Source organism: Setaria viridis, chromosome 5, assembly GCF_005286985.2.
Source record: "Setaria viridis chromosome 5, Setaria_viridis_v4.0, whole genome shotgun sequence".
NCBI classification, from domain to species: domain Eukaryota; kingdom Viridiplantae; phylum Streptophyta; class Magnoliopsida; order Poales; family Poaceae; genus Setaria; species Setaria viridis.
This window is the reverse complement of record NC_048267.2, coordinates 26695576-26719790: the sequence shown is the minus strand read 5'-3', so window position 1 is coordinate 26719790 and position 24215 is coordinate 26695576. Positions and strand designations below refer to the sequence as shown.

General features: G+C 48.4%; 2 protein-coding genes and 1 non-coding gene across 4 annotated transcripts; all 3 read left to right on the top strand.

The window, feature by feature from the left end:
- Window positions 1–14067: 14067 nt before the first annotated feature.
- TRNAT-UGU (transfer RNA threonine (anticodon UGU)) lies at window positions 14068–14140 on the top strand. The gene has a single exon. It is a non-coding gene; the product is annotated as a tRNA-Thr (tRNA).
- A 3452-nt stretch (window positions 14141–17592) lies between these two features.
- LOC117858686 (uncharacterized) lies at window positions 17593–18906 on the top strand. The gene is made up of 2 exons (XM_034741803.2): window positions 17593–17697; window positions 17871–18906. Exons 1-2 carry the CDS (start codon window positions 17647–17649, stop codon window positions 18771–18773), a joined length of 954 nt encoding a protein of 317 aa, XP_034597694.1. The 5' UTR covers window positions 17593–17646; the 3' UTR covers window positions 18774–18906.
- Window positions 18907–19367: 461 nt separating this feature from the next.
- On the top strand, window positions 19368–22278 carry LOC117858995 (SNF1-related protein kinase regulatory subunit gamma-1-like). Of its 2 annotated transcripts, none has more exons than XM_034742158.2 (6): window positions 19368–19686; window positions 20033–20194; window positions 20296–20738; window positions 21042–21308; window positions 21501–21673; window positions 21747–22278. In XM_034742158.2, the coding sequence occupies exons 1-6, from the start codon at window positions 19377–19379 to the stop codon at window positions 22057–22059; spliced, it is 1668 nt and encodes a 555-aa protein (XP_034598049.1). In that variant the 5' UTR covers window positions 19368–19376; the 3' UTR covers window positions 22060–22278. The 2 variants fall into 2 exon arrangements, with proteins under 2 accessions (XP_034598049.1, XP_034598050.1); XM_034742159.2 differs by having other exon boundaries at window positions 19605–19745.
- The last annotated feature ends 1937 nt before the right edge of the window (window positions 22279–24215 follow it).

Genomic DNA, 24215 nt, shown 5'->3' with positions numbered 1-24215 from the left:
TAGTCACGGGCTTCCTGCCCTTCTTCCTCCAACTGCTCTGCCACCGCAACAAGCTCACCTTCCTGTCGCGTCTTGTTTTTCTTCTTCTTCATGCGCCCGTGGGAAGTCGTAGCCTCGTCCTCTTCTCTTTTCACCTTCCCCTTGCTACGCTCGAACACCACATCCACGGCTTCCTCTCCTGAGGCATGGTTGGTGGCAATGTCCAGTAGCTCCTTGGTGGTTTGTGGCTTCGAGCACCCGAGCTTGTGCACCAGAGATTGGTAGGCCGTGCTGGAGATGAAGGCCCTGACTACATCCGCGTCGACTATATCGGAGAGATCGTTGCATTGTTTTGAGAATCGTCGGATGTAATCTTGGAGTGTTTCGCCCGACTTCTACCTGCAACTCTTCAAATCCCACGAGTTCCTTGGTCGAATGTACATGCCCAGGAAGTTGCCAATGAATACATCCTTCAAGTCGGCTCAGTCTTGGATTCAGTCGTGCTGCAGGTACTCGAGCCAAGCCCTGGGGGAGTCGACCAGAAAGAGGGGAAGGTACTGGATGATAAAATACTCATCTTCAGCTCCTCCCGCTCGACAGGCCAGTCGGTAATCTTTGAGCCACACCCCAGGATTACTATCCCCAGCGTATTTGGCGACATGTGTCGGTGGTCAGAAGTGTAGAGGGAAAGGCGTGTTGCGGATTTTCCACCCGAAGGCTCGAAGCCCTAGCCCCGACAGGCCCGAGCCCCGAGGTCGCCAATCATCGTGGCAGCCTTTCTCCTCCCGGGCGGCTTCATGCACCTGGTTGGCACGTCGTCGGACATTGATCCTATCACGTGCATCCCGCTTCTTGCCAACTCGGTCATGTATCGATGCAGCCGGGGCATGATGGCTCGAAGCTGGGACATGGTTGCTCTTCCTAGGGCACCGGGAGGTGCTCGACCGGGTGGAGGCTTCATCGTTTCTGAAGCTAGTGCAGCTCTATCTGCTCCCTGATGCCTCATCTCGTCTTGCGTGGGAGCCCTCGGCCAGCTGCACGACTGGTGCCTCCAAGAGCCCTCGCAGGTTGCGATGTATCTGCTTGGCCGAGGGGTTGGCCTGTTTGGGGATGAAGTGAAGGATCATGGCTGCGGTGGCCATGTTCTAGCTTGCTCGCGCAAAGCGGGGCACATCCTTGGCCCCCTGAATGATTTTGTGGTGGACTTGCTGGGCGTGGGTGTTGACGCTCGTAATTGACACACATTTTGTGCCATTTAACTAGTATTTTCATACATATTCTTATACTAACCTGTCACTCGGCACCTGAAATAACCCCATTTTCACATATGCAAGATATTTTGAAGGATATTCTATTTTCGTGGGAAATTGGGCTAAAATACGCATTATTTCGATAAAGCCTTGAATGAGTAGTGGACCAAAGAAAGATGAAGACCAGGAAGCGCAAAAAGGGCTAAGTTTTTAGCAAGCAATCCTCCAAGATGACTTAAGGGATAAGTTTGTGAAGATATAGCTAGGATCACTTCAGGATCAAGGAGGAATCAAAGAAGATCAAGAGGAGACTTGGAAAGTTATTGAAGATCAATCTCATCCCAAAGCTACCGACATGCCAGTCCCACATGCAAGTGAAAATAAGCTTCTAGAACATCAGAAAAGACTTGGGGATGAAGGAGGATGCAAGAGGCCACAAGGAAGGGTCAGGCCGATCAGCCTGGACCCCCCTCCCAGGCTAATCGGCTTGGGGCTTTCCTTGCTCCCCTCACCTTTCAATTTCTGCCACGCGCTTTCCAGACTATAAAGACCCTGAAAATTCACCGAGACCACAGATTAATCCACCAGAACTCAATGAAACTAAGAACATCCACCAGAGGGAGCTGAGGCTGCTGCAAGTCTTCAAAGTTGTCTGGGAGATGGCTTAGGCCGACCCTAGCCACCATGGCCTCCCTGCGCAGTTGTGCCATGGTGGAGTTCAGGAGCTAGTTGTGATCATTAATGATATGTACTCGAAGGTGATGATCTAAATACATCTATTACATAAGCAATGTTCTTCATATCATCCGATCTGTTAGCGACTCAATGCCTCCTTTTATACTCTTCTATCTATCATGAATATGCTTGTTCCTTAGTCTAATTGATGGTTAGACTACATAGCTTGCTTTATATAATCATGATGATTAGATCTAGCAAGTTGATCCTTCTTGATAGCTAGACATGTTTACCTTGTGATCGTGCCCTTAATCTACCTACACTGATAGAGAGGATCGTGACAGGGTCTTTCTTGTGTAAGGTGGGGGTTTTTGGGAGGTTGACCGGAGGTAGTAGTTTAAATATTGCTTTGGATAATATGCATGTTGTGCTTGCTTATTAGCTAGAACTACAACTAGAAGATGATAGGCTCTTGTACCCTTAGTGGTGTTATCATATATACCTGTGGATGAGATCTACTTTAACTCATGCTATTAATCTTTACATCAAGTTTGCTCTTATATGCAATCTATGCTTCATGTTAGGATTAGATCCGTCAGTTCGCTACCAATCCTCGAATTGATAAACCTTGGATGGAATACTCTAAGGGAAAAGCTACGATGATCTATGTGCTTGTGGTTCACAAACTGGCATGCTAATTGCCGTTAACAACGGGCCCATGCGGCATCCCCTTATTGCCATTGCGGAGGTTCCAGCTCTGCTTATTCCCATTCCAGTTGCCATCGCTCTGCCTCAAGCTCCGTGCGTCGCGCCTTCAGGTGCTCCACCCGCTCTCGAGCATAGGCCTCATGTTTCTCCGCTGGTTGCTGGTCGGGCGTGGTGTGCGTAGTGGCTTCCTCGGCGACGGGGGGGTCCGTGAGGTCTGCCATGTTGCACTCCGATGATGGGTGCTCGCTGCCGTAGGGCTCTGGGTCCGAACTCGAACCGTCATTGGCGTTGTCATTGAGGAGGTCATGGACGGATGCCGGGGCGTAGTCTATCATGCCGACGAAGACATGGATACGCAAAGCGTTGATGATGGCCTCTCGCAGCTTCCATGAGTAAGCCTAGCTTGCGTTCTTCAATCCGGTGGGGAAGCCTATCGCGATCTCGCGGCCGCGTTCCTTTGCCTGCTCTGAACCTCCCACCATCAGCTAGGAGAAGATGTTCACCAGTGCGTAGAGCATGGTCTGATCTCCTCCTGGGGTGGGTTCGGCCCGAGGTAGCAGTTGATGCAGCGGCGATCGCATCTGCTTCAGCGTTGAGGAGGGTATCGTCAGCTACGGCGTTTGCATCGATGATGCGCGAGGTTGTCAGATCAGCAAGCTCGAGGTCGCTGTTTGCGTTGGCAACGAAGTTGAGACTACCGAAGCGCAGCACCTGTCCCTGCGCGGGCAGCGTGATTAGCTGGAGGTCGCCCATGGCGGTGGCGATGAAGTCCAGGCTACCAAAGCGCATGCCGCTCCCAGGGATGAAAGTACAGTCGTCGTGGGCAAGGGGGAAAGACGTCCGAAGAGGGACGATGATCATGCAACAGGCCCCTACCTGGCACGCCAACTAACGATGTTTAGTAGCATCAACTAGTGAAGATTTGCCACGTGAATCCTCGAATGGGTTAGCTTGTGAGACACAGGAGAATTATACTAGTTCAGGCAACTTGCCCTACATCCAGTTCGTCATGCGAGTTCTTTATTCCCGGGCTCAAAAGCTCAAGTTTGTAGTAGGGGGTTACAAACGGTGTGTGCGTATGTGAGTGTGCTCTACTGGGGGTCGAATCCTTTCTCTCGTCCCATCGTATCCTTATATACGCTACGGGGCCCATGGGGGAGGGTTACACTGTAGATCATTGGGGGAAGCCCGCTAAGTCAGGTGCTCGCCTCCAGGTAGGCAGCCATGGGGCCCGTCTGGCAGTTGGGACCTTTCTTGCTAGATATCCTCCGGGATCTCCGTTCGGGCCCGCTCTTTCGACCGCCTTGGTTGCTGAACCCGGCCCCTACACGTATCTGGGGGCAGCGCCTCTTCCCGGTCACTTCACTTGACACCGTCATGATGAAGAATCGGGCGCACTTGACCAGGCGGGATCTGGTACGGTGCCACAGAGCCATTCCTGACTGGGGTTTTTTGTCCTGGGGTAGTTTTCTTACCCTTTAGGGCACTAACAACGGCGCGCCTGACTGGTCAGCCCGCGTTTTCCTCGCCTCGGCTGGGCTCAGCTACGGCTGTCACATCAGGAAGGCCTAGCTACATGATAGGTCTGGCCCATCATTACGCCTAGATCCTTGCACGACGCCTTGGGGCGGTCCAATGCCCTGTTTTCCTTGATTCCTGGGCTGCGACTTTGGGCGTCGTCGACCAGTCAGGCGGCGATGGTGGCAGCTTCTCGCCGGGCCCAATAAGCTTTGCTTCCTGTTTCCTTCTTAATTTTAGGTTTACCAATGGCTTAAGTATCCCTAATCTGGATATCCGTCACTATATATTTGCTTTCAACATATTTGGCTTAGATAGCTGAATTAGATTTTGGTCAACAAGATCAACAGTTTGCCTATTTTCACAAGGACTAATAATTGATTTTGCATCAGCGTTGACATTAAGTAGCTTTTCTGTTAATCTACTACTTCCCATGTCCCAAATTGTAGGTCATTTTAATTAGCATTTCTAGGTTTATAGATATACACTATGTCTAGATACATAATAAAATCTGTGAAATTGAAAATGGCAAACAACGTACAATTTGGGATGAAGGGAGTATTTCCTATAGCTGTCTGTCGAGTAGCAGAGACTAGATCTACCCTATCCTCTTTATTAATAGGCTTTTCAAAATAGTTAACCATAGTTTGAAAAGTCGGATCCAGGAGTGGATAACGTACTGTGGATCATTCCCCCTTTTAGTACGTTGATGCAGCTATCTTGATGATGCCTTTTTGTTACATGAAAATACGAAAGAGCCAATTATTTGTCGAATGTCTGCTTCAATTAATTCTTCAAGTGATGGAGCTATCAAAACCAAAACACCTGCACCCTAGAGGGTCACCAAAAGTGTTTTGACATACAAAAAACATGCAGTACCACCCTAAGCAGCTCACGTGCAACCTGGCACTGCACGTGTCGGTGCATTGCAGCAGGAAAAATAGGATGATCTAGTTTCTGAAACCGGTTACTCCAATTTCCCGAGTCATCTCCGGTACATCCATGGAATGCTTTGCCTAGGAGGAATCTGTCAAGGCAAGTGCATGCCAGTATATCCAAGGCTTGGAAGCTAGTTAGGATGTCATTTCATGCCATAAAAACGAGGGAAAAATAACAAAAAAGTTAGAAAAGTAGAGCAAAAGGAAAAAATAAAATAAAATAAAAAATAATTTGATATATTCGATTGGATTATCCCTTAATCAACCACGACCCTTAATATTTATGCGGAGGGTCTTCCCATTACGAGTCCAATCCATACAAGAGACGCAAAAGAAAACAACCTAAAAATGTCTAGAACTGCTGACTAAAAAAACAGATACTCTAGTTGTAAAAAATGGATGATCTAGTTTTAAATTGAATGCTCTGTATAAAACTGGAGCATGTAAAAATTTTCCTATCATCATAACTTTCACATATGTACTCCAAACTAAGTGATCCATGTGTGCATTTTGGTCGTCTCCATAAGAGCTTCGTCAAGGTGAACTCAGATATGTGATTCAGCACTATCTTGGTACTGGTTGAAGTGATCTTTACATCTCTGGCGAAATTAAGGCAAAATTAATTAGGTCCTAATAGTATGCACACAACCTGCAAAATGTCAGTACACTAAACTTGTGGAACAATGTGTTTCTTTTAATAGAAATGGCAGTTAAAAATAAGAGGCGAGCTATATATGAAATATCCAAAAGCAAAGAAAAGAAAGGGTAATTTATTTTCAGATCTAATCCTTTTCATGCGACTTTTCTTGGGTGAACAGAAAGTAAGATTTGACCTAGAGATTGTTTGATCAGTGTCACTGTTCCTCATGTAGTCCTCTAGTCCCATGCATTTAGAAGATAAGGTTGAATTCTCCGGAACCTTTGGAATCAGAAATCAGAAGACCATTAATCCAGCCTTCAACGTAGAACACCAAAAAACGTTCAGTAACAATTGGCAAGTAAAGCTCGTGGAACTGTTCCAGAAAGGATAGACTACTGATTCTACAGTAAAATGTCCTGTACATGTGGAATGGTAAATCCACTGAATCTTGACGGCAAGAGACAAGTCAGGATTTCTTGCCAAGAACCGGACGGACGGAAACTCTACCTGACCGGCTGGCAGAGTCTGAAACCGTATTCTAGTTTGACGGCAAAAGCGAAATACTAGTGCAGAGACGGCAGCATATAATGTTGCTACGTTATCCTCTTCATGCTCGTCAGCGCTTACTTTGCGCCTGAAAGGGGGGAAAAAAAGATTGACGACTCTGCTGAAATTTTCTTCATCTCCCGACAAGTCAAATTCAGAGGCGAAAAATCCACGATTAATTGTACGGTCATGGATTCCAAGTCGTTTCACGATGACGTGATAGTATCTTTTAGCGACGAAAGCGGCGACCAAAGAAAGTTTAACGCGCTACTCCTCTCGTACAAAAAATTAAGGAGCACAGTTGTTTCAAAATCGAAATTTTGTACTAATCTTTAACGAGGAATCAGTCTCTAAATTTTATTTTACAAAAGTAATATCAATGGGTTGACATTTTTAAAATGTTTTCCTATGGTTATTAACCTTGATTTTATTATTTAAGACCTCCTCCAACCATGCCAAGCAACTCGACTATTTCTTAGTATGTATTCATCATCGTGTACTCTACGTGAAGGAAAGAGAAGCGGAAAAACAACCAATCCATCTCCTATTCTCACGCTAGTCTTGCCCAGTTTCTCTAGCTCTTCACCATTTCTTCTATAAAAAAAAAGATTGAGCCGAATTCGATCAATATGATATATTATAAGGCTTTATGTGCAGCCATTAAGAGAGTAAGAGACAACCTTCAAGATGGGCTATTGGCGAAATAGCTTTACTATGTCCAACCCTTGGAGAGATGGCCGCCTAAACTTGTAGTACTGTTGGATGAATTGAGAACCAAAAACAACTGGTTTCCGAAACTGTAGCTAAGTGATCACACTTTTTATTATTTTGTGACAAAGAGTGTGTACTCTAGTTTCTCTCTCTAACCTTTACGTCGCGGGCGCCCACTGCCGACAGCCACTCCGGCCCCGGCATCCACTCTCCCAATCGCCGGCAACCATACAGGTCCCGGCGTCAACCCACGCCTCCCGTGCCACCGGAGACTCGCATGGAGAGATCCGGATCTAACGACGGTCGCGACAAGGGGGAGGAGCTGGATCCTAGCCTTCCTCCACTAGCGGCCGCCGCCATTGCAGCTCAGGTTGCAGCATCGACGGCGGTGACATCCTCACCATCGCAGTCACCCTCACACATCTCGTCATCCCCCCTGAATCCCTCGGCTCCTCCTTACGAGCGGCAGCTTGAGGGGCCTTCAGGGGAGACTCCCGACTGGCTCAGGTACAACACTTCTTCCACTTCTTCATAGAATGGCCAGGATTCGCCATCATGGTCACCCTCAGCCGCTCAGCGGAAGGGGAAGGCGGTCGCGATGGACATCTCGTCGAGGCCTTTTCCTTGAAGGCTTCATGGCTGATGCGCGGAGGGGATGGGACCCCGCCTCCGGCTTCCAGGCCGGCCAGCCTGGTTCGCGGCTCCCACTGAAGCATGAGCGCGCAACCGCCACCGTCGCTCGTACCTCAGGCCGCGATTCAGAAATCCTCGCCGCCAGTCGCGAGAGGCCTTCGGGAGACGGCTGGGTGGAGGTTCACCACCGTCGAAGTCAGCGCAGGGAACACCCCGCCCCACGCCCTGCCCCTCGACCGGTCCTCGCCGACCTGGTGGGGCGATGTTTCAACTAATGTGAATACGGCACAGACTATCCTGGGTACTACTTGTTCCGACCTTGTGGAAGCTCCGGCTCATCTTGCCGGGAACAACAACAGCGTCATCCTCTATGTGGCATGATGGTGCATTCACCTAGATCTTGTCCTGGTGGAGAAGCTGATTTTCATCCCGGAGTCATCGACGTCATATGTTGAGTGTGGGCTCATCCTGAAGCCCTATGAGCTCATTCACTCCAAGAGAGATGGACTATGGTACATTGTGCACATCACAGTCATAGAAGTGCAGGACTGGAACATCTCTAGTGACTCGTCTAATGATGGCACCCCATCAGATAACTTTGATAGTTCAGAGGATGAAGACTACCCAGGCTTCTCGCAACGCAGCAGAAGAACCCATGGCCATAGAAAACCAGGTTCCCGGATGAAGCTAGCGGTTCTGGTGGAGACCCTCCCTTGGGCCTAGCTGGGGACCGCCATTCTCCTCAACGGCGGTGGCTCCCCTAGCAAAGGCATAGTCGCTGGCTAAGCCGTTGAGGTTTGGACGTTGGAAGCATACCGCGCGTCCAGTGGGTCCACCCGGTCGCGTCTCTGTCACAACCGTAGTGCCAAGATGTCCCGTCAACTCACCTCGATGCTACGGTCAGGCGAAATGCAAGGAGGACGTGCTTATCGCTGCAACTGTTCCTAAGCTCAGAGAACCCACGTGGGCTCTAGCGGTTGACTCGATGGTGATGGAGGTAGGCCTCGACTCCAGGAAGTACGCCCATGCTGCAAGACATTCACTTGGAGACAAGGTGCCTACCCGAGATCCCAGAGACACATCCTCACCTAGGTCGCGGCAAGGGGGGCCACCCCGCGCTTTTGACCCGATGAGATTGGAGGTCGAGCTGAGTCCACCCTTGGAGCCGTTGCCACTGCTGGTCATCACTGCCACAACCTGGTATTGGGACAGCCAAAACCATGACGACTGGGCTGACCATAGAACTGGGGGTAACATTGGATAGAATGGTGGTGGTGGACTATGCAATTGTTGAGTCATCCGTGGATGCTGAAGCGATGGTCCCTAACGACCGGTCGCATGACTCACCGAGTCTTCACCACGGCATCGACCATGGGGTGGTAAACCTTGAAGTGGTACGTTTTGAGGATGTTCCGGTAGCTGGGCTGCCACCTTCCCCAACACATAACAATTTTGTGACACTCACCAGAGGCTCCTCTAATGCTCTACTGCTCCATTTTCCTCCGGAGGCTTCTACGCCTATTAAAAATGTTACGGCTGACTTCGCACATTCCGTCTGCAGGGCAGGATCGCCGGTCATGCTGCATTCAACCTCGTCGAGGCAGAAAGCCCACACACCACCAAGAACAACACCGCGATACGAAGAAGCGAGAGGCTTGCCAAAAAGTCGTGTCATCGGCCAACCAAGCCAACACTACAAGCACAGAACGTGCTAATGAAAAAGCTTGGCATCTCTTCCAATACCGAGCCGCTGGATGCTGCTACTTTCGAGCGTTTCCTGGAGGTCTTCACCGCCACTCTCTCGGTCTCCCAATGTGAAGTCCTTGACGAATTGATCCCAAACAGTGGGCCACTTTTCACAGCGGCGGTAGCAAACATTGAGCCTTGAGTTCGTTCCTATCTATTTTCGTCCTTTTGGTCGCTTAAACTTGTTAACATGAATGCTGAAAACATGTTGATTTGGAACGTCCGGGGGCTCAATGCTAGAGCCAGACGAAATGTTGTGCGTCAGTTGGTCGCTCAAGAACATATCTCCCTCGTCACTTTGCAGGAAACTAAACTAGATACCTGTAATGATGCCTTGATTATGGAGGGGACTGATTTTGATTACTATGCTTTACCTGTGTCGCACACTTGTGGTGGGGTGTTATTGGCGTGGAGAAGAGGGGTCTAGGCAGTGACCTATCTGATGTTTCATGATAACACATTCACTACTAAGGTAAAATGTGGCGGAACCACCTCGGATTAGCTTGATTAAGCAGAGTTTAGCCGCCTAACATGCGACACTCCTGCTTAACTCGAGCTAACACGAAGCGCCGTCGGACTTCATCCGATTTAACCACTTAAACAGGATCGAGTTCAGCAAACCCACACAAGGTGAGCGGTTACAGAGAATACAACAAGTCCACGGATTTAAACAAGTTTTACTCATTTTGGTTCCACCATAAAATCCAACATTAGGGTTTACAAAACAAGAACAACAGAGAAAACTAGCGGAAGACTTCGTCGGGGTCGGATGTCCTGGGCGAGGCCAGCCAGAACATCATTGGGTCCTCTCCTCGCCGTCCAAGGAGGGGTCCCACTCGACCGTCCAGCCTGGCGGGAGCTGGGGCGGCCAAGCACCAACCAGAGAGGGGTCGGACGCGGCAGCTTCACCTGAAACAGAAGCCACAACAAGGCTGAGCTACTAAGCTCAACAAGACTTAACCGATAGGAGTAAGGACTACTCCTCCATCTAGACATGCAAGGCTTCTTGGCTGAGGGGTTTGTTTGCCAAAAGCACTAAGTATAACCTATTTTCAAGTTTTAGCTCCGGTTCTAAGTTGATTAACCGATCTAGGTTTTGCCAACTATTCTAAGCAACCATAGGGCCAAACAAGATGTGTAGATATAACAAACAACATTGCCCTCATCAGATTCCTCAATTACTCAGGGTGACATAGCGATCAAGCAATCTCAGACTGTGAGAGGCAGACGAATCGATTCGAGTTCTTTAACCATGCATGGTGAACCTAGCCTCACGACATCCGCGCACCCGGAGGTCGCTTCCTGTGTCGGCCTTCCCCATCAATCCCCTAACCCGTGTCGGGCCCATTTCCTTTGGTGCAAGGTTCCACAAACCCGGCCTCTGCCGTCCTGTGACCACGCTTTGCCACCACGTGCGACAACCAGCAGGGGAAACTCCGTTCCAAGAACAATGGGGCGACCGCTCACGTCTAGGTTCAATCAGGTACTAAGCTTCCTCATCCCATACTAAGTATGAGGCTAGTACTTTCAAACACTTGATCATGAACACCACCACTGTCGGGCCTTAGCAGATTTCATAGACAGACGAGGCGACCATCCGACCACCAAAGAGTTACCCAAAACCCTGCCCCATCCATCGTCCTTATAGTTGTAACAGGAGAGTAAATCATGCAACTCCTACAACTCGCGAGTGACAGGAGATCACTCGGCTTTTACCGTCTCCTATTTAAGCAATGCAACTACTCGGTCCAACAACTAGTGCTCATATTATGGTTACCTAAGTCATGCATCTAGGGTTTCACACCACTCCTAAACGTAAATGCACAAGCATGCTATACGGAAGGCATGCGCAAGTTTGATAAAACACATAGGACTTTCATGCAACCGGGGCTTGCCTGCAAGCAAAGGGGACGGAAACTGCTCGGCTCCGGGAGCGACTTCGACTTCGGAGGGCAGGAACTCGGCTACAGCTTCTTTTTCTGGCGCCGGGTGAAGCTCGTAGAAACTGTCGGTGAGGTGCAGCTCTACACGAATGCAATGCAAGGGTTAGCTCAGACAGTCAGTTCAACAGCAACACTGGCTCGCCTGAGCCCAGAAACTCGCGACAAAGAGCAGGAGGCGATGGTGGTTCAAGAGCTGATGCTAACCAAAAAGGTAAGGGTGGGAAAAGAACTAGTGGTCTGATCCTTGAACTAGAGGATGTGAGAAACCCGGGGTCCTTAGACGCAAGCGCTAAAGGTTTCCCAAGTTTTACACATACACCCTCGAGTTGAAGAAAAAGATCACAGCCAAGCCCTCGGGCGAGGCGGATAAGGGTCGGCAGAACAGACGGGGTCGGACGAGACGGAACTGGGGTCGGGCGGATAGGAGGGGTCGGGCGAGACGGACTGGGGGTCGGCAACTCACCTTCTTCCTGAAAGGAAAGCTTGGGGTCGGGAAGGAGCAGACTTGGGCGGAGGGACTAAGGCTTCGAGCAAGGGCTAAGACTGGCAATGCTCCGGCGGCGGCGCTGCTTCTTGCGGAACACAAGAGAGCTCTTGCGCAGCACGGGGAGCAAGCTGCTGGGTGACTTGGAGAAAACTGAGAGAATCTGAGAGCAGAGCTCCTTAGGACTTGGTGTGTGGCGCTAGGAGCTTGGGCAGGTAGCGAGAGAAAGCTAAGGGCAACAAGAGCGGAGGGAACTCCGGCGACGGGGGCATTCCTTTTATAGCTGCTGGGGTAGAGGAACAGAAACGGCGTGGAGAGAGAGAAGGGGGAGCGGCGCGAAGGCCGGGGAGAAGCAATGGAGTGCTCTGCCTTGGCAGCGATTGAGCAACCAGGGCAGTGCTGCAGAACTCCGGGGGTGACGCCAGCGATCATTGCGTTCTGCCGTCAGGGCGGCGTAGGGGCGGGTAGACTGGTGGTTGGGATTTGGCGGAGAGCGGGCGTCGTCGTGCGGAAGAGGTGATAGAAGCGACCGGTTAAACGGCGCTAGGATCGAGGGCGCACAGGTGAGAAGACAGGCGAACGCGGGCGTGGGGGAGAGCGCGGAACAACAGATTGTCGGGCGGCTTCTGACAGAGCGGGAAAAAGAACTGTCGCGGCCGCGGTCGGGGTTGGCGGTGGAGGAATCGTCGTGTAGCGACGACCGGGCGGCGCAACTGTGGCTGGAAGGGACGGAAAAGACGGGCGACATCGGTCTCCGGGGCCGGGATCTGGTAGCGTGATGATGGGCGCGGGAGGCGAGGCTCTGCGGAAAGGGGTGCAGAGGGCTTCCGCTGCCATTGGGGAAAAGGGGTGCGGGAACCCACTCTGCTGCTTGCCCGAGACAAAACTGAGCGGTGGCGTCGGAGAAAACGGGCCACGCGGCAAGGAAACTCTGGGGGCGGCCATGCAACTCGAGTGCGGCTGTCGCGGGGGATCTGGAAAAGATCTCACGGGTCCACCTGTGGATAGATCTGATGGAGGAGGGAGATCCGCAGGATCTGACGGTGAACTGAGCTCGCCGGGGTCGGGAGAGGGGCGAAGCAGGAAGGGGTCGGATCTCAGGGGTCGGGACTGGCCGGAAAACTGAGCGCTTAGGTGCGGTCAAACAAAACAGCTGACTAAGGTTAAGGGATGGGATTAAGCCTAACTGGGAAAGGTTAGGGGTCGGTCGTTACATAAAAGTACATGCAAACAGAGAGGACTGGTGGCTTACATGTGTCTATGGTCCCCAATTCGATGGGGATAAACTACGCTTCCTAGCTGAACTACGTGAGATTAGAGCAGGGTGCTCGGGCACTTGGATGGTTTGCGGTGATTTTAACCTCATATATAAGGCTGAAGACAAGAACAACTCCCGTCTAGACCGTAGAATGATGGGTCGCTTCCGACGCCTGCTAGATGATCTAGAACTACAAGAGTTACACCTACATGACCGTCTCTTCACATGGAGTAACGAGCAGGTTGACCCAACTTTGGAACGCATCGACAGAGTCTTTGTCTCCAAGGATTGGGCGCCAGCATTCCTTGATCACTACCAGCGTGCACTCTCATCAGAATGTTCCGACCATGTCCCATTGTTGTTGCAAACCAGCTGCACGCTTACCTCATTCCGATGCTTTCATTTTGAGAACATTTGGTCGAAATATGAGGCGTATCTACAAACCGTGGAGCAGGCCTGGACATGCCCATGGCCAGATGCTAACGCCTTCCGCACTTTGGATTATAAGCTCCAAAACACCTCGTTCGCCCTAAAGAGATGGAGCACCAAGCATGTGGGTTCAATTCGTCTCCAACAAGCTATTGCCAAAGAGTTGGTGTACAGGTTCAATTTAGCTTAAGACTCCAGACCTCTTGCACCTCACAAGCGTACCCTCCGTAACAAGATGAAAATTAAATGCCTGGGCCTAGCTTCCCTATTAAGAACAATCAAGAGACAGAGATCTCGCATCAACTTCCTAGCTAAAGGTGACGCAAATACAAAGTTCTTTCACTTACAAGCTTGTCATCAGAATCGAAAGAACCACATCCAGTCATTTAGGCTAAGGCAGAGGTGGTTTTCCAGCACTTTGATGCTTTGCTTGGGTCTTCTAGCCCACCCATGGTCTCCCTAGACTTCCAGCGCCTGGGTATCCCGTCGGTGATCATGTCGTCAACTAATTATTGTTTCTCCGAGGAAGAGGTTTGGAAAACCATACAAGTGACATTTTAAGGATTCCTTATAAATATTTCTATTTGTTACACTATTTCTGTTATGTAAGCCCACTTAGCTCAGAGGTTAGAGCATCGCATTTGTAATGCGAGGGTCATCGGTTCAAATCCGATAGTTGACTTTTTTCTCTATCGATGTTCCATGAACAAGAATTTCTCTTTTTTTGTCTTCCTCTCGACAAGGCACTAGGTCCAGACGGGTTCACCAGTCTATTTTATAGAACTGCTTGGCCGATCATCAAGCACGACATCATGCACACCTTCCATGCTTTCTGGTCACTAGACAGTCGCAGCTTGCACTTGGTTAATCAGGAATTCATGGTTCTTCTTCGCAGAAAACTAGACGCCATACATGTTGGTGACCACCGTCCTATTAGCTTCATTCATAGCTTCTCCAAGCTATTCACGAAGGTACTAGCCAACAGACTAGCGCCCAAACTACAAGAATTGGTTCGACAAAACCAGTGCGTTCATACAAGGATGTCTTTTGCATGACAACTTTCGAGCAGTTGATCTTTCTGCCTAGCTCCTTCACCACCGCAAGACAGCTTCTACTTTGATCAAGGTGGATATTTCAAAAGCATTTGACTTGGTGGATTGGACCTTGTTGTTTAGAATTCTAAGGCATATGGGTTTCACCAGACGTTGGGTTAACTGAATCAGCTTGCTACTCTCCACGACAAGTACAAAAATCATTTTGAATGGAGCCCCAGGAAAGAGAATATGTCATGCGAGGGGCGTCAGGCAGGGTGACCCTCTGTCACCTATGCTGTTTGTGCTGGCAATGGAAGCTCTAAATTCCATGATTAGTTTGGCAGATAAAGAGGGCTTTCTGGTGCCACTTGGAAGCAGTGCCATGCAAGAACATACATACTTATATGCCGATGATGTTGTCCTATTCCTCTCTCCCAAGCAGTAGGATTTGATTGTGACTGGGGCTATTCTAGAGCTATTTGGTGGTACTTTTATTCTTCATACTAATCTGGATAAATGCTTCATATCACCAATTCAGTGTGGCCTCGAGGAGACGGTTACATTGATCCGCTATTTTCCAGGGTGTTTACAAGCGTTTCCCTGCAAATACGGGATTCCACTCTCTACCAAGAAACTGCGAAGGAATGTTCTGTTGCCATTGGTGGACAAGATTACTACTGGACTACCAACATGGAGGGCACGATTGATGAGCAAAGCGGGTCGTGCGGTTCTGGTTAAGGTAAAAATGCCAGCGGTACCAATTCATACAGCAATTGCAATATCCTTGTCTCCATGGGTCATCAAAAGTATTGACAAGTGTAGACGAGCCTTCTTATGGAGAGGAACCGAGATGGTTTCAGGAGGACACTGGCCTGGCCGAAGGTTTGCAGACCGCCTGATCTTGGTGGGCTAGGGATCACAAACCTTGAAATCATGGGCTACGCACTCCGTATGTGCTGGCTTTGGTTGAAAAGAACAGACACATCTTGTTCTTGGCTTTCCCTACCAGACAAAGTGGAAGCTCCAGTAGCTGATATGTTTAACTCCACGTCAGTCCGGGTTATAGATGCGAAACAGACCCTGTTTTGGACAAACAGATGGATAGATGGATGCTCCATTGCAGAGATTGCGCCATGCTTGACCCAAGCAGTTGGTCCACGAATCCGAAAAAAGCGAACGGTTTATGAAGGTCTCAGGAAATGGGTAAAGGACATTTCAGGCACGCTCACGGTACAGGTACTTCTTGACTACCTGAACATTTAGGAGAAGTTGGAAATGGTGACACTTGATGAAGGCTCTCGGGATAGGGTGCTTTGGAAGTGGACTGAGGACCAATGTTTCACAACATCGTCAGCGTAACAGAGCTTTCTTCATTGGCCAACATGAGATACCCGAAGCAAAGATCCTTTGGAAGATACGTGCACCTAGTAAGTTCAAGTTCTTCGTGTGCCTCGCACTCCATGGTGGTCGCTGCTGGACGGCGGCAAGGCGCAAGAGATATAACCTACAGGACGACCGGAAACCATCAACCATTTGGTCGTGAGCTGCTCTTATACAAAGGAAGTATAGCACTCGGTACTTACACGGGTAAACTGGCAAGCGCTGGCTCCATCATCCGCAGACCGATCTTTGGCTGCCTGGTGGACGAACTCAAGGAGACGAGTTGACAAGGCTGCTAGGAAATCCTTTGACTCTATGGTGATCTTGGCCTATTGGTCCATCTGGTTGGAACGTAATACTCGCACTTTCAACGGAAACGAGAAGACTGTGATGCAGCTCGTGCATGCTATTACAGAGGAGGCGTCTGCCTGGGTTGCTGGACGATTCAGTTGCTTAGCGCCTTTTGCTTTGTCTGTCCCAAGTAGTAATCCTGTTCTTGGTTGCTCAATAGTGCAAATGTAATATCGAACTAATCCTAAACTGCCCAGCAGGTCATCGCTTCCAGATGACACTACTACCATCTGTAATTTGCTTCTTTCCTTTTAATGAAAAACATGCCAAGGCAAGACAAAGAGTGTGTACATGTTGCGAGTCATCCTAATAATAAAAGCATTTTTCACGTGATTCTTTCACCCGAACGCACGCCTTGTTAAAAGTTGAATGCATGGAAAACGAGCATGCCTTGTTGCATTGGTCGCCAGCAAAGACCAGTACGTAGTGCTGCATGCGAGTACAGATCGATGCGTGTCTGGCGCCGCCGGCTCCGAGGAGTTGGAGTAAAATTATAGCAAGACACTCCTCAAATGAATTGCTCCTATACGTAACACCTCTTGAGAAACTTAGGGGTATCTGATACCCCATGCTAAAGTTTAGCACATGTCACATCGGATGTTTGGATGCTAATTAGGAGTATTAAACATAGGTTAATTATAAAACTAAGTGCACAGATCGAGTCTAATTCGCGAGACGAAACTATTAAGCCTAATTAGTTCATGATTTGACAATGTAGTGCTCCAGTAACCATTTGCTAATGATGGATTAATTAGACTTAATAGATTCGTCTCGCGAAATAGCATAGGGGTTCTGCAATTAGTTTTATAATTAGCTCATATTTAGTCCTCATAATTAGCATCCAAACATCCGATGTGACACTGCTAAAGTTTAGCACCTCGTATCCAAACACCCCCTTAATTTATTTCAAACTGGCAATCGAGCAGAGGGACAATAATTCTACCCCAGATTTGGTCAACTACGTACTCTTAACCCGAACAGGCCTCCCAACCCCAAATAATTAATAGATTTATTTATTTGAAATCCATTTGAAGAATTTCATTCATTTGTTACCAACTTGCTGCCGGATCAGGACCGAGTTGACGAAGACCATGCACACACGCGCACGCGCGTGTGCGAGAGAGGACGAAGGCACGAAGCGTGTCAGACTCCGATGACCAAAGCAGTCACGTCTCCACCGCCGAGATTAACGAACTAATCAATCGCTTAACATGTCGTCGTTACCTTGCCGTGTTTTTGCACTAATTCATCTTTTTTTACAATCTTTTCTGAGTAGCAGTCGGTAGCAGTTAGGTCAGCTTTGACATTTTCAGGTACTAGGCCGCCTATATATGGAGAGACACAAGAGAGCCTGCAGGCTGCATATGCTGAAAAAGTGCAAAGGTACAAGGCAGTACAGGAGAAGATTGGAAAGTGCTTGTTGATGGAGCTCAAGACCCTTGTTTTCAAGGAGCTGATGGGAGGACCAGAGAAGGTAATTAAAACGGCCACCAGCTTCTCATTTCTGCAACTCAATTTGCTTTTATGTTTCGGATCTATTTACTTTGTTAGTGATGAGAATCAGCTTGTCGATTCAATTTGGCCAAAAAAGATCTTCACTGTAATTTGCTCAATTTACGGAAAAATATATCATACATATATGTCCAGATCAACTTGGTCGACGAACCGGCCGGCCCATTTCTCACGCTTAGCCTGGGGCCGACGAACGCGACGGGCGCAAGTTGCCGCGCCACAGGAAGGGATGGCATCGACGCGAAGCTGCGAGCGCACGCCGGTGACGACGCCACCGCCGATCTGGCCCTTGGGTTGCGCTGCGACAGCGGCGAGCCACAGGTACTCCGCGCCGTAGTCTCCGGCACCAAGCGTCCGAGGGCGGCAAGCGACGACCACGGTGACAGCAAGAAGGCGCTGCTGCCGCCGCAGGGGAGGCCGGCGGCGGACCGCGTCTCGTTCAGGGCGCGGTGCAGCGCGGCGACGGTGAACGACGGGTGCCAGTGGCGCAAGTACGGGCAGAAGGTGGCCAAGGGCAACCCGTGCCCGCGCGCCTACTACCGCTGCACCGGCGCGCCCGACTGCCCCGTCAGGAAGAAGGTGCAGCGGTGCGCGCAGGACATGTCCGTGCTGGTCACCACCTACGACGGCGCCCACAACCACCCGCTCACGCCCTACGCCGCCGCGATGGCGTCCGCCATCCTCGCGTCGTCGTTGGCATCTGCGCCGCGGGATGCGACGGGCACTGCCACGACAGCTGACTGGGGGCGCGCGAACGAGGAAGCGCCGCTGCTGGCGCGTCCCGTGGCCGTGCTGCCGCCGCGAGGCTATCCGTCGAGCGGCGTCGTGGCTGTCTCCGGCGGCGCGCCGGCCGCGGCGCCGAGCCAGAACGCCGTCCCGATGGCCAACATCATGCAGAAGGCGGTCGCCGACCCCAAGTTCCGGGCGGCGGTGATGGCCGCCGTCGCGAGCTACGTCGGTGAGCAGTGCGGTGGAAGAAGCATCAACGACTTGTTGACCTATTGGCACCTCCCTACTAACCCATCCGATGTCAAATAAACGAGGAGGCTGTAAAAAGTTGTGACATTGTAGATTTATCCCGTTCCATTTCATTTGTTCATTCGTTTACACCTAATTGATACTTCTGATTGTAACAACATTTTTTTGCGAGTAGATTGTAACAACATTTTAATTGGTTTGTTCTCACATGATGCAAAAGATGTCGAGTTTCCTTTGGGCATTGCATGGCATTAATACGATAATTATGCTTCTTGCTGATTTTCGTTTGCAATTCCTGCGCAGCAGACAAATATCCACCGCTCGATGTAAATGCTCTACACATAAATCTGGATTGATGCGATTTTTACAATTGCTTTTCATTAGAGGTCATTTAGAGGCTAAGTATTCAATTGGAGCACATATGAACTGATACTACTATCTAATATCATATCCTACATTTTCTATGTGCTCCCTTTATATTTTTAAATATTCGATGCAAACAGCCACGAATGTATAATACTGGGTGCAGTCGGTATTTGTTGTCAAACAAACAAATGAGTAACGTTTTATGACACGCAGGTAGGCTTTGTATTTGTTGGGTCAGCCCAATCGTGGGATTGTAGGCCTCTCTTGACATGACAAGCCCGGCCCAATAGAAAAAGAATGTACATGTTCCCATTTCTCGCCATCTCGCGTTCCGCAGACTCGTGTCGCCTCGCCTCTCCTCCCATCCACCACATCCCCGCGCCCCCTGCGGCCCTGCCTGCCCCTGGATTGCAACCAAGAGAGAAAGCTGCCGCTCACCGTTTCCAAATTCCCATCACCGTCCAAGAACACCCGGAGCCACGGGAACAGGGGTTGCAGATCCGCCAAAACCACACCCGCCCCGGTCCGTCCTCCGTCCCAATCCTTGTCCCTGGCCCGGGAGGCGGCGGCGCTTCTCGAGGGCTCTACTCCTGCATCCAGGCCCAAGGTGATACGGATGTGCTCTGGTGGTACTGTGGTTAACTGTCGATCTATGTGATTCCATGGGTACGAAAGTGGATGGAATTTCTTCTTGATTCTTTGCCTTGTGAGGTTTGGGATGATTTAGATAGATGGTTAATGGTTTCAGGTTCGAACCACGACAGTAGGGTGTTCGTTGTAATGCCATAATAGGAATGCCACCCTATCCTTCAGAGGGGGTGTCTGATTTAGATGTAGTTCCTGCAAACAGAGTTAATTATATTCATTACTTGAGTATGCTGGCAAACTTGTCTTGATGCTTCTCGTTCTGCACCTGTAATAGTTGGTGATAAATGATGTATGTTTTCTTGTAGGCATGGATCAATCCAAGGAAAATGCAGAGTTCCCAAGCTGCGATGCCTACTTTGAGGCTATCCAATCCAAAAAGAAGCTCCCACTGTCTTTGCAAGAATCACTGACCGCTGCCTTTGCTCAGATTCCAGTCTCATCCTTCCCTGAGGTTCCTGCTGGCCGAGGTACTACCTTCTGCCAAGCAGATCTACTCAATTGTTGTATATCTTGTATATTCCATCTTTTTTGCTGTACTGTCCGTAATTCGCAATGTTCTTCTGAGCAGTGATTGAAATTCATGGTGACACCTCTGTTCTTGAGGCTTTGAGGATTCTCTCAGAAAACAACATAAGGGCAGCTCCTGTGCTGAATCCGGAACCTGTGGCCCCAGCTGATTGGCAAGGGCGGTATCTTGGTGTTATTGATTATTCGGCAATCATCCGTTGGGTACTAGAAAATGCTGAGCTTGCTTCTGTTGCTCTGTCTGCTGGATCGGCAACTGCTGCAGGAGTTGGAATGGGTGCTGTTGGTGCAATGGGGGTCGCAGCATTGGGTGCAACTGGCCCAGCGGCAGTGGCTGGCTTGACTGCAGCTGCAGTAGGGGCTGCTGTTGCTGGTGGGTTAACTGCTGAAAAGGGTGTCGCAAAGGACGGTTTAGCTGCTGCAGATCACTTAGGAGAAGATTTCTACAAAGTTTTGCTTGAACAAGAACCTTTCAAATCAACAACAGTAAGGCATCCAATCTATCTTGAATTGTTAAGCTCTTATGCACTTCATGGATAATAGTAAATCTGCTGTATCCAAAATTAATCAATTTAAGAATCCATCCATGTGAAGTTTGAGTGAATGTTTCACTGATTCGATATACTGAATTTTTGTTACCATAGAGTTAACTCTGTGGTTTGTTGCTAAGAAACTTCAGCCATCTGTTGACTGTTGAGGCCCTTTACTTTAGATGAACATTGCATGATGATAATTTTGTTTTAATTCCTGCTAGCCTGTACTCATTCAATCATTCTCACGTTATTGCAGGTTCAATCAATTGTAGAGTCATACCACTGGTCTCCTTTCATCCCCATTACATTGGACAGTTCCATGCTTACTGTACTACTGTTGCTCTCCAAGTACAGATTGAGAAATGTCCCAGTGATTGAGCCTGACAAACCTGTTATCAGGAACTTTATTACTCAGACTGGTGTTGTCAAAGGACTTCAGGAGTGTAAAGGAAGGGATTGGTTTGACTACATTTCTGCACTTCCTCTTTCAGACTTGGGACTTCCTTTTATGTCGATTGATGAGGTTATTTTGTCTCCTTAAATTGCTTGTTCAATTAAATTCCACTCTTTTAATGCAAGAGCCAGTCCCCCAAGGCTATAATATTCTGATTAATTTTACACCTGCAAGCTGTGGAATATTATAATATTAACATCTTTGTGTATTTGGTCTGCAACAGATATTTGTAAATGCTGATATATTTTGTGTTTTATTTAGGTTATCACCGTGAAGAGTGATGATCTAATATTAGAAGCTTTCAAGTGCATGAAGGATAAAAAAATTGGTGGTGTACCAGTAGTGGAAGGTCCCAAAAGGAAACTTGTTGGCAGTGTGAGCATAAGGGATATTCGCTTTCTGTTGCTTAGACCTGACTTATTTTCGAATTTCAGGTATCAGTCCATCTTATCTTGTGATCCTTTGTTACTATATGTCCCTCATCTCCTTAATGATTCTTCAATACAGGCAACTTACCATCATCGAATTCATGAAGACTTTAGGCTCCACTCTTCCTGATTCAGGGAACAACTGCCTGGTGAAGCCACCACCCACCTGTGCCCCTGACACTTCCCTTGGTAGCATTATCGACAGCATTGCATCAAGAATAACCCACCGTATATATGTAGTGGATGATGACCTTGAGGTTGTCGGTGTTGTGACCCTGCGCGATGTGATCTCGTGCTTCATCCACGAGCCACCCGGTTACTGCGACAGCTATCTGGCTTCAGCAATGGAGAATCTTGAGGGCAAAGGAGCCGGATCAGTGGAGAAAAGTTGAGCTTTCTGTAGTGTGAATGTGTGGAATAACAGGCCGATCTCGTGTGGTCTTCTTTAGCTGGAATAATGGGTTCAGATTGTGTTAATCGGGTAAATTCTGTGTAGATTAAGAAGGCTTCTCTGTCTCCTCTCAAATGCAGTTTCCTGTGTCTTTTCTTGTATAGTTTGATAATCAAAAATCTGCTAACAATCAGAGGCAATCCTACTCATTTTACCGAGAGTGCAGGCCCTGTACAGAGCCCCAAAAATATAACATAGAAACTAATAAATCATTTTTGTATTACTCCCTCAGTTTCAGAAGTTTCAAAATACTATTTATTTTGGCGATATAATTTTTGCTATGTATCTTAGAAAAGTTAAAATGAATAATTATTTGGGACGGATGGAGTATTAGCAAAGTTGATTAGAATGGATCCTTTCTAACTACCCTCTCCACTCTCCAGTCTTGGAAAAAACTGGTATTTTGAACAGAATCTTACATCCTAAGGAAAGGTTAGTATAGTGCTAATTTTCTATTGTGCCCGCATAAACATATAGTCCCTCCATTCCATGTAAAGTGCAACTTGATGTAATTCTAGCTGTAACTACCTGTCTAATTAAGTGGTTAATTTTGATGGACCTTGATTTTAGAAAGCCGAATGAGGACATCCGGCCCAGAGCTACGAATTCCAGGTTCGAATCCGCTTATTTTTGTGTTTGCTGCGCCAGACTCTTTTTGCACCATACGCCACGCCATTTTTCACCCTCGGCGCACAAACTTGCTGTCAGGGACCATGAAGATGACCTTCTCGGCGGCGGCGGCACCGAGCTTGTCCATGAGGTCGTCGGAAGCTATTTTTAAAGGAAATCCGTTTCAAATTATAAGTCGTTTTGACTTTTTTAAATTTATAGATGTTTATATGCATCTAGATATGCACTATATTTAAAAGTTAAAATGGCGTATCATTTGAGACGGAGGGAGTAATCAGCTATCAATATCATGGCCATGAAATTAAATCAAATACCCAGGCAACGAAGCGTTTTCTCACGCGTTGGAACCAACAGCGCCATTACCTATATGTGTCGCCTTCTTTCCCGATGAAATCATCTCTCCACCGCCTCCTCTCCCTATGCTTGCAGTAGGAGCCTATGAGGTGTAGAACAGCAATGGCGGCACATCCCTTTGACCTCAACCTTGAGCCGCCTCCCGTTTTGGACCTAAACAATCCCATAGATTGTAACGACATTCCGGATTGGGATGCTCCTGCGCATGAACTAGACTTCGAAGGAGATGGAGGTAATAATCGTCAACTGCATGAACTAGACGCCGGTGCCTATTTACGTTTGCTCCCTGCTCTGACTTTGTTTCCCATTTTGCGTCGTGCGCACGTTACCTGCAGAAGAACAAGGAGACGGAGTAGCTTCAGAAGGAGGGGATGAGAATGCTGCCGGCCAGCAGGGTAGGTGGATTTCTTGAGCTGTGTCTGCGCTTCTCTTTGTTTTCGGAGAGATAGAACTTCTTGAGCGCCTCTCTTTGCTTTTTAGATGATGCAAATGAGCAAGATGTGGTTGGATCTATGGGACACGGAGTAGGAGGTAATGCTGCTGCAGATCAGGGTAAGTACTATTGTTGTCAGTTTTGATTTCAGATCAGCATCTCTTTGTTTTTAGATGTCGTCTGTTTTCAAACTAATCAATTGATGGTTTCAGTGTTCACTTTACTTCATTTCCCCTCATTTTCCAGCAGTCGTACTAGGTACAGAAGTTGTAGCTCATGTATCAGTTTCAGTTCTTGTATCATGGCTCCTAGTTGCAGACTGGTCATGTCTTGACCCTGCTGCAAGTTCAATACTCTTTCGCATGTTTTCCTTGACCTGAAAAATTCAGAAGTCGGTTTCATGTTAATTAATGCAAAAATTCAGAAAGTTCATAAAAAACCTGCATGTTACCAGAACTAAAAATTCAGAAAGTTACCTGAAAGTTATGTGCCGTGGATTGTTTCATTACTTGATACAGCACCCTTTGATCCTATTGTCGGCTGTGGTACACTAACACTAGACATAAACAACATATTTATTCAGTACTATGGATTTTTTTTCTTTTTCCTCTTGATACTATATTCTGTTTATGTTTGCCAGACGTGCTACAGTAGACAGCGACCACATTTATCTCACCATC

Excerpts from the sequence above, each read along its gene's own strand:
- LOC117858686 (XM_034741803.2), top strand. The coding sequence starts at position 17,647 with ATGGAGCTCAAGACCCTTGTTTTCAAGGAGCTGATGGGAGGACCAGAG. Across the intron at positions 17,698-17,870 it reads TGATGGGAGGACCAGAGAAG|ATCAACTTGGTCGACGAACC; the intron begins GTAATTAAAACG and ends ATATATGTCCAG.
- LOC117858995 (XM_034742158.2), top strand. The coding sequence starts at position 19,377 with ATGTACATGTTCCCATTTCTCGCCATCTCGCGTTCCGCAGACTCGTGT. Across the intron at positions 19,687-20,032 it reads CTCCTGCATCCAGGCCCAAG|GCATGGATCAATCCAAGGAA; the intron begins GTGATACGGATG and ends GTTTTCTTGTAG. Across the intron at positions 20,739-21,041 it reads AACCTTTCAAATCAACAACA|GTTCAATCAATTGTAGAGTC; the intron begins GTAAGGCATCCA and ends ACGTTATTGCAG.